At 40.3% G+C, this 13,860-nt stretch overlaps 1 protein-coding gene across 1 annotated transcript; it reads right to left on the reverse strand.

Annotated features, from left to right (window-relative positions):
- Window positions 1–357: 357 nt before the first annotated feature.
- On the reverse strand, window positions 358–11,629 carry LOC308318603 (uncharacterized protein). The gene is made up of 9 exons (XM_080768219.1): window positions 11,601–11,629; window positions 11,090–11,144; window positions 8,513–8,615; window positions 7,632–7,923; window positions 5,300–5,512; window positions 3,661–3,715; window positions 1,901–2,012; window positions 1,059–1,350; window positions 358–679 (listed from the first exon to the last, which is right to left on the reverse strand). Exons 1-9 carry the CDS (start codon window positions 11,613–11,615, stop codon window positions 461–463), a joined length of 1,356 nt encoding a protein of 451 aa, XP_080624345.1. The 5' UTR covers window positions 11,616–11,629; the 3' UTR covers window positions 358–460.
- Window positions 11,630–13,860: the final 2,231 nt, after the last annotated feature.

Raw genomic sequence — 13,860 nt, forward strand, 5'->3', positions numbered from 1 at the left:
GTGTCTTTTACATCGCCTGGACAATTAATAACCTGAGCAAAGTTGTGGAAGAGTGAAGGATGTACAGTGTATACATGTGTGAAAGAGTGTACTGGCCCTTTTTGTTACTTGATATAAAGACAGGACAGAAAAACAGTGTACCGTTTTAATAGTTTAATAATCACATTGGACATTCAAAACAGACAAGTTTGGATATTCTGGTGTGGAAGATTATACACTTAATTATAATAATAAAATATTATTTGTATATAGCACTTCATGACATGAAATGCAGTTCAAAGTGCTTTACAGAGCAATGGAGAAAAAAATAAGGAAAAGAAAGGCATAAAACAACATTTCAATAATAGCAGTAATGCAATACATACAGTGTAAGTACTTCAGTGTAAGTACTTCAACACCAGTGGTGTTGAACATGTGCACCCGCGTCTAATAATTTGTATTCATCTACTTTTGAGATTCATTAGTGACAGCCTTTTTTATTCTCTTCCAGCACCACCGTTCCTATAGTCTTAAACACCATAGCCCTCCAGTTGAGCACGTTCCCTGGGGTGAAGTTGAGATCGTCCATGTACCGCTGGATCTCACAGGGCGAGAGGACATAGTTCCACATGTGGACATCAGACATCATCCCAACAAAGGACTGAGTAGCATCAAAACCACCACCCATTGAGTCCTGGTCCTGTAAGCATGGAAGAAAATCAATATTAGAGGGAGCGCATTAACAATGATGTACCCAGCAATAAAGCAAACCATACTATACTATTTTTCTGTACTATTTCTCATTGGATGTTATATTGTTTAATTTGTAAAGAAGACCACCTGAAGGCTAGTGTTATACTTTAAAATCCATAATTATTGGAGTTGCTCATATAACCATATTAATTTAGAATGGAAATGCCAATAACTCTGAGACATTGTGAATATAAAATATGCTCATTCAAAACAATAATGTTATATTTTGTATCAAGTTATATATAATAAACTAATATGTATTTATGTTATTTATTATATATAATAATAAATAAATACATCATAGGTACTTAGCTGTACAACACTACCTGTCCTAGTATGATGCTTGGGGTTCCTTGCATGCCTCCAGATCTGAGTAATTTCCTGGAAGTGGATCTTCCGTCCACCCACACTTGTCCCAGTCCAGTTGTGTTATCCCAGGTGGCACACAGGTGGTGCCAGGTGTTAAGTGTGTACTGTTGCCAGTCAAAATTCACAGCTTGTGCGTTAGAAACGTCCAGCTCAATCCTAGTTGTCTCCTTGAAGATGAGGAATGCGTTGGCATCGGAGGGAAGAGCCATGGAGAACAGGGCGTGGTTCCTGGTGAGGTCTGTAAAGAACCTGAAGGCAGATGTATAATTATTATTTAGTTCAGTGTAGTGTTCTTTACTCAGTTGAACATACAGTCTGTCTCTGTGTGTACAGCTAATCTCCAAAACAATGGACTGATTTGTGTCAAACTTTGCATACTTTGCAGTAGGCAAAGGAAGACCTCCACTCAATTACCTCCATTCAATGACCTCCAAGCCAAAAGCCATTTCACTTGCACCCATATTGAGGTGCCCCAAATTGTCAACTCATATGTCATGAATTTAATATCCAATCATCCCAAATCACAATCACTTGTTCATATAGGGGTCACCACAAGCACGGAAAATTGCACCATCTGTTGCACCCCCCGCCCCCCTGACATATGTGCTCAGACAGAGGAATGTACTTTTCCAGTTCCAGATCTGTGGTGCATCCACTGTTTCTACAGCATGCTGTGTTTCAGTTTCTTGTAGGTGACATCATTTGTATGATATGATAACTTCACACTTACAGAAATGTTAACTACTATACTACTAACTAAAGTTACTCCTAGTCCTAGCTCATCTATGAATTAACTTACCTCAGGCAAACAGTCACAGCTGCGAATGTGTCTTGAGTTGTCCTTAGCCTCACGTGAGCTGTGTCGGTCTGTTGTGGGAAGGTGAACATTTTACCTGTAAGGTCTGTAAGGTCTAAACAGAAAATCACAAATGAAGAAATTATCATAAGGGGGGCACGGTGGAGCAGCGGTAGCACTGTCACCTCATAGCTAGAAGGTCCTGGGTTTGATTCCCGCCAGAGATGCTGTGGGCGCTTGGAACGTGTTCTCTCCTATCTGCATCATATCGGGTTGGTGAAAGGGCCTTTCTGTGTGGAGTTTGCATGTTCTCCCCTTGTCCCCTAGGTCTAGGGTAGGTACCTCACATAAAACATGCAGTAATCCTGGTCTCTAACTCTCTATACTACTTCCGCCTGGTCAGCCAGAAACTCCCCACTGCCGGGTGCACTCCTCATGCATTGAAGGAAGCATGAGCTCTGTTCGGGGCTCTCCCCAGGTTGGCAGAAGGAGAGTAGCACCTAGGATTACAGTTTAGGCATTGGCACCGGGTGAAAAATTAAATCGTGTGATAAAACTCGTAGAAAATCTTCATTGTCATTGTCAACAAAAAATGCATTTGAGAAACATCCAAACTGCTCTTAAATGATGCGCTTTTACACTTTTGGCTCAATAGACATTATGCATAATTGTCAAAATGTAAAAAATAATATGAAACAACTTATAAAGAGACCTTGCTATATAATCTGGCATTTATCTGAATGCTTTCTTTACAATTGTATTCAACCAATCTGTATGGTAGAGTAGTCTTACAATGGTTGTCAATGTCAATATATTTATTTGAGGCAGATGGCACACCAGGTTGGACACTGGAAGTACACCATCGTTATTGTACTTCAGACATCTTTGCAATTATTGGAATTCTGCATCTCAACATGTCACGCTATAGAACCTGCAGAATAAAAATTCAAAACTGAAAAGAATTACCGGAATATATACTGTATAGTAAGTGTCCAAAAATATTTTAGAAAACAATAGTAATGTGGCTACATTACTGTGTATCATATATCACCAAATTCGGTAGCATAGCGGATTGCTATTGACTGACATGCTTTTTTTTTTTAACCCTATAGAATACTAAACATAAATAAAAATAATAATAATAAAACAAAAATCATCAAAAGTACAGCAATACATGGCATGGTGTATAGAATTGTTCTCCATCACACTATCACTAAACACTGGCTATACAGGCAGGTGTTCGGGTGAATTTCACACCTGAACACCTGCCTGTAGAAAAAACCAGGGATGTGGGCAGGGAAACAAACCTACCTTCTATGATGTCACTGAGCATCATGAAGGTACTGAAAGGCCCACCCACCTCAGGCATCAGCAACATTATGAAAATTACAGAAATATAATCGTCCGAGTGAAAATCACTCGTGTTTAGTGTTCTAGGGTTAAATAATAATACAAAATAATAATTAGCTGATGAATGGCTGAGATTGACAATTAATCCACCAGGACATATATATTCTGTTATTTGATGAGAGATGGGTGTTACTGAACAAACTGTATAGCAAAGATTACCAATCACAATAGAGCTTGAACCTTTTAACAAAAACATCACTTACGCTACCTTTAAGAATTAACTCAAATCTATCCATCTATTTGTCCTACTGTAGGTCTAGGTGCCTGCATGTCTTCCTCTCTATGTGGCTGTGAGTCTGACTAGAATGTTACACTGCAACCAAAATCATGTCTTATAATTAAGTGTTACATACCTTGTGGAGTCACATCACAAACCGCCAACATCACAAACAGCATGCAGAACTTCATCTGGCATTAAACAACACAAACAGATACGGTACGGTACTATTACTGGTACACATGTATTAAATGAACTACTGCTAGTTGTGGACATTTGCAGACCACAAATTACTTTGTTGTGTCTAATGTGTAGTGTATTAATTAGTAATAATTACCACTCATAAAATCACACTATTTTGCTCATGCTTTGCTTACCTTGTTGTGCTGATCTGTGTGAGTGTCAGGTTGAGATCGTGGACTCATTTATGGGAGCATTTTAACCTCTACTTCTTGCCTCTGGGTGGAGACTGTGGCTCTTGTTCTTTGTTCCTCTGACCTTTAGAGTTGCATGAATGACTTATACTTTCCATTGCATATTAGTTATTCTTTGTGAAATAGGATTCATGTCAAACTTTTAAATACGTATTATGTAGCAATTCCCCGTACAGCAGGCATTTAGAAGTGACTCATGACATTAATTTCCTTTATTACTTGTTGGGGGTGGTTAAATTCAGAGCAGTGACTTGCTCAATCCCTACAGACTGCAGGCTCCATTGATATTTTTCAGACAAGCCAGGCTGAGTATTTCAGAAGGCCTGAATGATGAAGCATTTAACATAGCTACGTATCACTAAGGGATCCGCAAGCATTAGTCCGACATGCGGGAACCACTGGAACATGCGCTGCTCCCGTGCTTGCGATAATAGTTAGGTTAGGGTTTGAGGTAGGTTGTCGTCTGTCGGACCGTGAAAGTATACAGATAGAAAATTAAGTATGCCTGGTTTGCCTGGTAGGTGGTGATGGGTCATGGGTGGTGATCCACCTGATCTGAAGCTGTTGCTTGATAAAGGGGGAGGGGTTAGACGAGGGGATGGTATTGTGATCACTATAACACTGTCATTTTTCGATTGGGCCTTTTGACCTGGGCCTCGATTGGGCCTTTTGACCTGGGCCTCGATTGGGCCTTTTGACCTGGGCCTCGATTGGGCCTTTTGAGAGAACAAAAATCACACCTGTGTGAAGTGAGGGGTGCTCATCTTACAACCTTAATTACAACATAATTTTGTTTGTTTAAGCAACGGGTGCTAATGTTTGTTTTAGTCCTCAAAACAAACATTACATTTCTCTTTATTGTCTATGGCGTTTTCTTAAAAACATGATCATCAGGTATATTATTATAATATAAGGAGGAATAACTTTTTCCAAAAAGTGTACAGTATTTGTTAAAATGTTGTTTTTATGTGGGCATGCCCACCAGTTCATTAAGTATACCGGTAATGTCATATTGTGTACATGGATGATCGTATAGGCCTATAACATATAACAACACAACGCAACACAAAGTAGCGTAAATACATGTAGTGCCTCACTTGTCACAAGAGTTATGAATGTACATCATCATGTTAAATCACCCTTTTTGTTACTTGATGTAAAGACAGGGAAGGGGGAATCGTTACATTTTTAATAGTCATTAATCGCATTGGACATTCAAAACAGACATCCACAGTTTTGATTTTGAGATGATTATACACTTATATTGCATTTGAGATTCAGAGAATATGAGACCTGCTGTGTCTAATAGTTTGGATTCATCTAGTTTTGAGATAATTAAACACAGCCTTTTTGATTCTCTTCCAGAACCACCGTTCCTACAGTCTCAAAGTCCAGAGCCCTCCAGTTGAGCACGTTCCCTGGGCTGAAGTTGAGATCGTTGTTGTACCGCTGGATCTCACAGGACGAGAGGACATAGTTCCACATGTGGACGTCAGTCATCATCCCAACAAAGGACTGATCAGAATCAAACCCACCACCATGAGAGTCTTGCTCCTGTAAGCATGGAAGAGAATCAATTAGCTGGAGCAGTAACAATGAGGTTTCATGTGCCCAACATTAACATAGACATTGAAACAAACCATAGATATCATACGTGGAAGACCACCTGAAGGCTGAAGAAGGAAGGTCATATCTTTTGAAATGGGGTCTGCGGCATTTTAGTAACAATGTGGGGGTCCTTGACATGAAAAAGTTTGGGAACCACTGCCATAGGGAACCACTGCTGGTCATCAAATGATTGACATAGGAATGCAACAAAAACAAAAATATAGGTGCAAGCAGCGATAAGATGGGGCCAAATAAGAAACAGAGCGGTGCTCAACAACACATCTACCATACTGTACAGTCTCATGCATGTGACTCTGCATTTATGTATTAGGGGCAGAAGAAGGATTTTCATAAAACTGCAATTTGCATTGGCTCATAAAACCTTATTTTTAAGTTCACGTATCGAAATCTTCGTGCATTTTGATCAAAGACACAGTACATAAATTTGAACCGTTTTGCATATCATTCAAAATGGTGGATGATCTAAAGGTCAGAGGTCAAAAGTCAGAACACAAAAGTTGTTTGGCAGGAGGACACAAACAGTTCATGAGGTACGTATGCCTGTTCAAAGTTTGTATTTTCAACCGAGTGCTATAGCACCACTCTTTGGCCAATTGTTGTGTGCTTCGCATCTTCACCACTTGGCATAGCCCTCTCCAATATTGCCAACAGCAGCGTATTTGAGGGTCCGCAAGCGACGCAGTGCGGGGGGGGGGGCCCAAGAACGGTAAGCTAATATGAAGGCAGAGCGAAGCGACGGGTGCCTGAGAGTCTCAGTCAAAAAAATTTAAAAGGGAAAAATTCAGAATATTCCCCCCTCGCCTGATATCATTGAGGACGTGCTAGGACGCGTAAACATGTCCTTTGTACGCGTCTATTGGGTTTCCTAGGACGTGTGGAGACGTCCTACGGACGGAAACGGTTAACAAAGTGATGCTTGAGAAAGGCTACAAGTAGGCTACAATAATGCAGCAGCACCAACAACAAACAAAAATATACAAATATGTGCATATTACTGGCCAATCTGGACTGTAGGGGCACAACATCCAATGCCCCCCTGTAGAGACGGCACGCGTGCGTGCGTGCATACACACACACACACAGGCGCACATGCAGTACAAATAATGGTGATACCGCACTCTTTATAATGTATGATGCTCTATATTGGCCACCTCAATTAGAATTAGAATACACAGCCTCTCTTTATTTTCCTTTTCTGTCACTGCAGAACTTCCTTTCCTTTCGTTGTCTATATGGTGCTGAAGTTTCATGGGACATTCAACGTCCTACCTGGACTGTGTTATATTGGTTGCAGGCTGCAACCGTTTCTGACCAAGGCTAAGTCATTGATTTTTTATTTATTTTTATTCTATTCATGTCATAATTATGAAAGCAGGGAATCATATAGCTTCAAATTGACATATTGGTTGTTCAGTTTGACCCACCAGTTTTGGAGTGTTTGGCTTATAGAGTAATGTCTTGCAGCAGCTAGTTGAGAAAACAGGCTTGAAAGGTTCACTTCTGTGGACTCATTACACCTAGCTACATGTTTAAGTATTTATTTCATATTTATGTCGATTTCAGCTCTGACATTTTTTTCAGACATGCTCTAGTCTGTCTGTGCTATTACCTTATTATTATTACCTAACCGTTTTTCTCCTCTCCTGAACAGTTGATTGTATCCGCCATGTGTACGCGTTTGTGCGTCTTACTGGTGTTATAGGCTACACTGTGGTGAAAGGGCCCCCACCCAATCCTTGCAGGGGGGCCCCAGGATTTTCAAAACGCCACTGATTGCCAAGTGTTGTGAAAACTGCTATTTTGGGAAGAAGAAGAAGAAGACAAATACAATAAGGGACCTGCATAGGCCCTTCATGGGCTTTCCCCTTTAAAAATATCCATGAATTCAAGCCTCCATGGGGTGAGTAATCTATAGAAGAAAAGTAATTTTGCACTATCCCTTTGACTTATCACAGCTACCTATATCTTATTTAACTAATAAACTATCCATAGATTCATGCTGTAGATGCATGCATGATGCACTTTTCCAGCTGTAAAACACTACCTGTCCTATCACGATCATTGGAGTTCCTTTGATGCTTCCAGACTTGAGTAATTTCCTGGTAGTGGGTCTTCCATCCAACCACAGCTGCCCCACTCCAGTCTTGGAATCCCAGGTGGCACACACGTCCTGCCAGGTGTCAAGCTTGTACTGTCGCCAATCAAAGTTCACGTTTGTCGTGCTCATAACGTCCAGCTCAATCTGAGTCTGCTTCTTAAAGATGAGGAATGCATTAGCATTGGAGGGAGTGGCCATGGAGAACAGGACGTTGCTCCTGGTGAGGTCTGTAAAGGACCTGATGGCAGATGTACAACAACCAAAGAATGTCATGGGTTCTCTGGTTCGTTAGTTGACCATACAGTATAATCATCATATTCATATATTCATAATCATAATTTGACGGGTTCGAAGTAATTATCAGTAAAAGCCAAATGAAGGTTTAACCCATTTAGACCTGAGGACACTTCTACAAAAGCCTTCTAAATCCTGACAGTTTTCTGAAAAACCTATGTCGTTCTCAAACATTTTCATGTCAAGGACCCGCAAAAATATATGTAATTGGCCGCCGACCCCCATCTTAAAATATGTTGTTCCAGGGACTCCCCCAGAAACAAAGATTTGAGTTAAAAACGCTCACTCTGAAAGAATATATATTCAACAATTTGTGCCACATTTTCGCGATCTTTCAAAAATAGCAGACCTACAAGCTCGTAGCACGGCACTCAGTGCCACGCTATGATCTTGCAGATCTGCTATTTTTCAATAGCTAAAGTATAACTTTGTGAGAGAAATGAGAAATATATTTTTAGTGAATTGTAAAGTTTTTCAGAAAACTGTCAGGATGTATAAGGCGTTTTTAGCATCGCCTCACTTCTACCCTGTACCTCAGGCAAACAGTCACAGCTTCGAATGTGTCTTGAGTTGTCCTTAGCTTCACACGAGCTGTGTTGGTCTTCTGTGGGAAGGTGAACATTTTACCTGTAAGGTCTAAACAGAAAATGACAGATGAAGAAATGTGATGTCATTGTCTACTAAACTTTTCATCTGAGAAGAAAAACAACTGGACTGCTCTTAAAGGATATAATCTGTGTCGTTACACTTTTGTCTCAACATACATGATACATGATTGTCAAAATGTAAAAATAATATTAAGCCACACTTTTGAATAGACCTAGAGTAGACCTTGCTATACAATCTGTGAATCTGGAACTGGTTTCAACACATACAATTTAATTGAACCAATCTATTATGGTAATATAATACTGACACATCTGCAGTGATTAGAGGTAGCTTACTTCGTATACACTTCCATTGAGAAATATAAACCCTGTTATTTGTAAAACAGATGGGTTGTCAATGTCAATAATTTGAGGCAGATTGGACACTGGGTGCACCATTGTTACTGTTATTTTAGAAAACAATATTATGTCATTCTTTATTATATGAGACCATAAGCCTGATGACAGGCTTATGGTCGTTAGGCTGGCCTATTCATAGTTGAGTTTTCGGTGAAGAGGTGAACCGACCTGTGGATTATACCAGGGAGAAGATGACTTCCTTGAACCTACCCGTGGTCTACACTAGAGGCAAGGTACCCACTACTCATGAATTTTCTTCTTTTTGCTCTACATGATACAACACTTACAGATTACACCAGTGTCACAGTCTCGCAGATTGTACCAGTGTCAGTATTCTATGTGAATTATGCGGCTGAAACGCACTGACTATTTAATCCATGTCCTAACACCTTGACCTTGACATCCTTAAGTATATATAATGCACAGTACACATCGGCTGCTATGCTCATGCTCATTTCCTTGACATTGCTATCTTGCCCACACAGGTTTAGGACAGCGGAAAGTGCCTCTTCAAACAACCTTGCGAATTCCGTTTGATAGAAGAAGGCGCTCCTTAGTTGGAGCTGCCTTTCCGCTTAATGTTGCAGAACATTCTAAGGCTGTCCCCAAACATTCAAGGTTTGAATGTTCGCTCGTTAGGGTTGGCACTCAAATCTTAATTAATGCATTTGAACCATTCGGTTTTTTTTCCCCCTTTTTTATTAACTCGAAAATATATCTCGGCGAGAATGTGATATATGTTAAAAAGTAAGTTTCTCGTGCATTCCTGTCAGAAGTTATGTCTATCTCCTTGTTGTGCTGTCCCAGGTGTCTCTCTCCAAAATCCCCTGTGCACATTAATTTGGTGATGGGCCTGCAGCCAATCAGCCAATCAGCAACAAACACACACACACACACACACACACACACACACACACACACACACACACACACACACACACACACACACACACGTGTGTGTGTGTGTGCACGCGCATGTGCGTGTGTGTGTGTGTGACACTGATTTATTGAATATTCTGACTTTCAATTCAAATGTACATACATTTAGTTTTGATTGTATTGTTGCTTTTTGCCTTGGCCATGTAAATGTAACCCAGCCAACATGGCAACCCGCAAATGGCAACCCATGTCAACTGTCAATCAAGGCAGTATAAAGGTGACATCAGTTCCTACACTCCCCACTCCCACCTATGCAAGATGGCCGAAATGTTTGACAGCAGCATGTTCACTGTGACAACCTTTGGTTACTCTTCGGTGAGTCATATAGGCTTGGTGTCTTAACTTGGATCAACTGGTTAACTGTTTGTTTATTTTGAAAGCATTTGATTTATGATTTATGTTTGAACTTTTGGTTTAATAATTAATATTGATGTATTCTGTATTCCGGCTTCCTGCGGTTGCGTCGTGTCGGGCTGCCTGCTGTTGCACTCGTTTGCGTTGCGTCTTTTGCGTCGACTGCCACAATTTCGGCCGGTTCTGTCATTTCACCTCATTTCACCTAACTTGTGGACACTGCCTGTCATCTGCAGAAGAACGTGATGGTTCACGGTAACTGGGTAAGTATCTGTTTTTGTATTCTTTGCTGCTGTTAGGGTAGGGCTGGTAGGGTAGGGTAGGGTAGGGCTCCTACTCCTAATTCTTTGTTTGGCCCGAAATTGTGTTCGTCATGATTGGTCCGAATGTTCACTCGAAAATTCCTGCCCAAGTTCGAGTCCTAAAATAAGGGCTAGGGTACAGCCTTAGAACATTCACAGCTCAGAGGTCTCGTCTTAATTCTCCACAAATCTCTGTGATTGTAATTTGTGTTGTGTCCATTGTGTTCATACAGTATAATTGTCTATTCAAATTTGATTTGTTAAGTTATTTGATTTGTGCCGTTCACTACGGATTTAGTGCCTCTGACGCATGAAGATAGGGCCCCTGATGTGAAGCATGAAAATAGGGCCCCTGATGTGAGAAAGCACATGAGGCCATAGGGAAACCCTTTACTTCTATCGTTTTTTCTGTCTGTCTGTTACATTGCAATGAAAGTACTGAAATGTCTTATAAGTACACCAAACCAAACTTGCTTAAGTTTTTAAGTAAACAAGCATTTTACTGTACCTTGTGGAGTCGCATTACAAAAAGCCAACATCCCAAGCAGCAGGAAGAACGTCATCTGGCATGAAAGAACACAAACCAATAACATCTTTATTATTGTAGTTTGAACATTATTGTTGCAATTTATATTATTCCAACTAATCGCTATTGTTTTTATATATACTTTATTGAGAATTATTCAGGGTTTTACAATGTATGCATATATTACATAAGTTACATGGTTCTCAATACAAAAAATATCAAGGCATTTCAATACAAAAGGTTTTTTTTTTGTGCCAGTTAATTCTTTCTTTTCAGTTCAGTTTGTATTTGTTTAAATACCACCTCCTGAGATGGCCTCCTCTCGCTATTGTTGCCATTCCCAGACATTTCTTGGTTTTTAGATATCAAAGATTTTTACTTTAGGCTACTTGAATCACGAGCCATGACATACTATTAAATAGGATTAAATGACACCTATAATTGTGGGACTGTATGAATAGCAGACCTCACATTACTTTGCTTTGTCCTTCACCTGATGTGACTGCATGCAGATAGTTAACCAAAACAACTCTACACTAATTATAATAATCCTGTAACATAAAGTACTCTGCTCGTTGACCTTACCTCGTGCTGATCTGTGTGAGTGTCAGATTGTTGCGTGAGAATGTGGATGGTTGTTAAGATTCTTACTTCTTCTTTCCTCTGGGTGGAGACCTGGGTCCTTGTTCCTCTGCACACTAGAGTTTTGGGAAGACTTCCTTCCTCAACTGAGCTTTCTCAGCAACTTGGTGTTTCATCACGTGTGTGTGTGTGTGTGTGTGTGTGTGTGTGTGTGTGTGTGTGTGTGTGTGTGTGTGTGTGTGTGTGTGTGTGTGTGTGTGTGTGTGTTGCTTGCCTATGCGCATCAGTGGGGGGATGATCATGTGATCATTATTCAGACAGTGAAATTACTGCAGATTCCACAAAAACAACAAACAATCCACCTAAAATACCTGTTCCATTTCTTCTGTTTAATTTGATTAATTAACTGTATTAATTCAAAACCAATATATATCAAAGCCTATTTGAACTTGTATGGAACTACAGTAAAGTATTTTTGCCAGGTGAAACCTGGGCTAATGATCGCTCATTTTCTGAGAGAGAGCGACTGCATTTTCCGGCAGCTGCATCTGCCACGGAACACCTGCGGCAGTAGGTAGTGTTTCTCAGCGGCGCACTGCCATTGAAGCGAGCGGCAGTTGAGTGTCCCCCAGTTTCCACCGGCTGTTACCGGTAGGGGCAGTTGCTGCGTGAAGCAGTTGCCACGAGATGGAGCGGCAGTGGAGTGACATAATCCCCCGGCACATGCCGCCCCTCCCCCCGGCAGTGCCGCGGCTGTTACCGGCAATTTAGCAGCAGTTGCGGCAGCTGGAGCACGGCTGCCAAACGGACCGACAGAGCAACGGAATGGAGCTGTCATAATCCTCCAGCAGCTGCCGGTCCTACCCTCGGCACTGCTGCGTCTCATGCTGTAAGTGCCAGATGATGCACTCGCTGCTTCTGGGTTTTCTTTTAGCGACCTAGTCATGATTGGCTGCCTCCTAAGCCCTGAAACGCCACCGGAAGTCTGAACCCATACTACAATGCGGGGCGAGTGACAACAACTAATGTTATGAGCTAACTGGAGCTACAGCAAAGTGATTGAACCAACAACATAATGTTGGAAATGAACATGAGAGGTTATTGTGACAGATAAACATACACATTCTTTTTAAAGCACAATGGAGACAGCGCTTGTTATTTTATTTTAGATTTTTACTGGTCATCTACCGGTAGGTACTTTGTTTTAAGAAAATAAGTTAATTTCTGCAGTCAATGTAATCAGTTTGTTAGGAATGAATTCTAATGACTTCAGACTATCTTAAATCGCTCTGCTAAAATTGTAAATTGTAGGTAGGCCTGTGCCCTGTGTTTTGTTTAACCTGAGCAATAGGTAGGATTCAGTTGGCCAGTTGGGTTGCTGAAGCTCTTCTTGACCAAAATAATGTTTCTTTATTAAAGCATGGGGCAGCTCTACATCTGTCTCCATACTGACACAGGGTAAGTCATTGACACATTGCTTACAAAAGGAACAGGCATACAGGCACCTAGAATATCATGTAAGAAGAAAATAGAACATATATTTTTCATCTGCCATTTTGAGTGAATGAACCGATAATAAATATGCATTTCTATTTAAAGGGGAATACCACTCATTTTCAACATTGAGCTCTCATTAATATACCTTAGATTTGTTGTGTGGAAATAATATAAAAATAAATAGACCTACAGTTCTAGGCTAAACAGAACAGACCTGTTCTGCTAGAATGCATGCAATATGTCATGTAATGTATTTCCTGTGTAATTAATTAGCCTACTTTAATTAATGTCCATCCATAAATCAGATCGGATGTTGTTTTGTAATGACAATGACAATGTAATGATAATTTTTCCTAAGAAAATTATAGTCTGGTGGTTATAACAACACCACAAAGAACACTTCCTTAATGATTACTCTGTCAAATGTTCAGAAACGCTTCAAGATTTATAGACACCCACAGGTGCCTTTTACAACGTGGCTTTTATCACAGTCAAGTTTTTGAAGAGTGATGGAAATACAGTATAGAGGCATATAATGTGAAAGAATTGAATGACCCTTTTTGTTACTTGATGTAAAGAAAGAACAAATAGAGCAAACGGTGTTTGCAGTGCCAGTTTTAATAGTACATTAATTAATCACATTGGACATTTAAAACATACACCTGCCAGCAATT

This window comes from Protomyctophum bolini (genome assembly GCF_963924005.1).
Source record: "Protomyctophum bolini genome assembly, chromosome: 7".
In the NCBI taxonomy this organism is placed as follows: Eukaryota; Metazoa; Chordata; class Actinopteri; order Myctophiformes; family Myctophidae; genus Protomyctophum; species Protomyctophum bolini.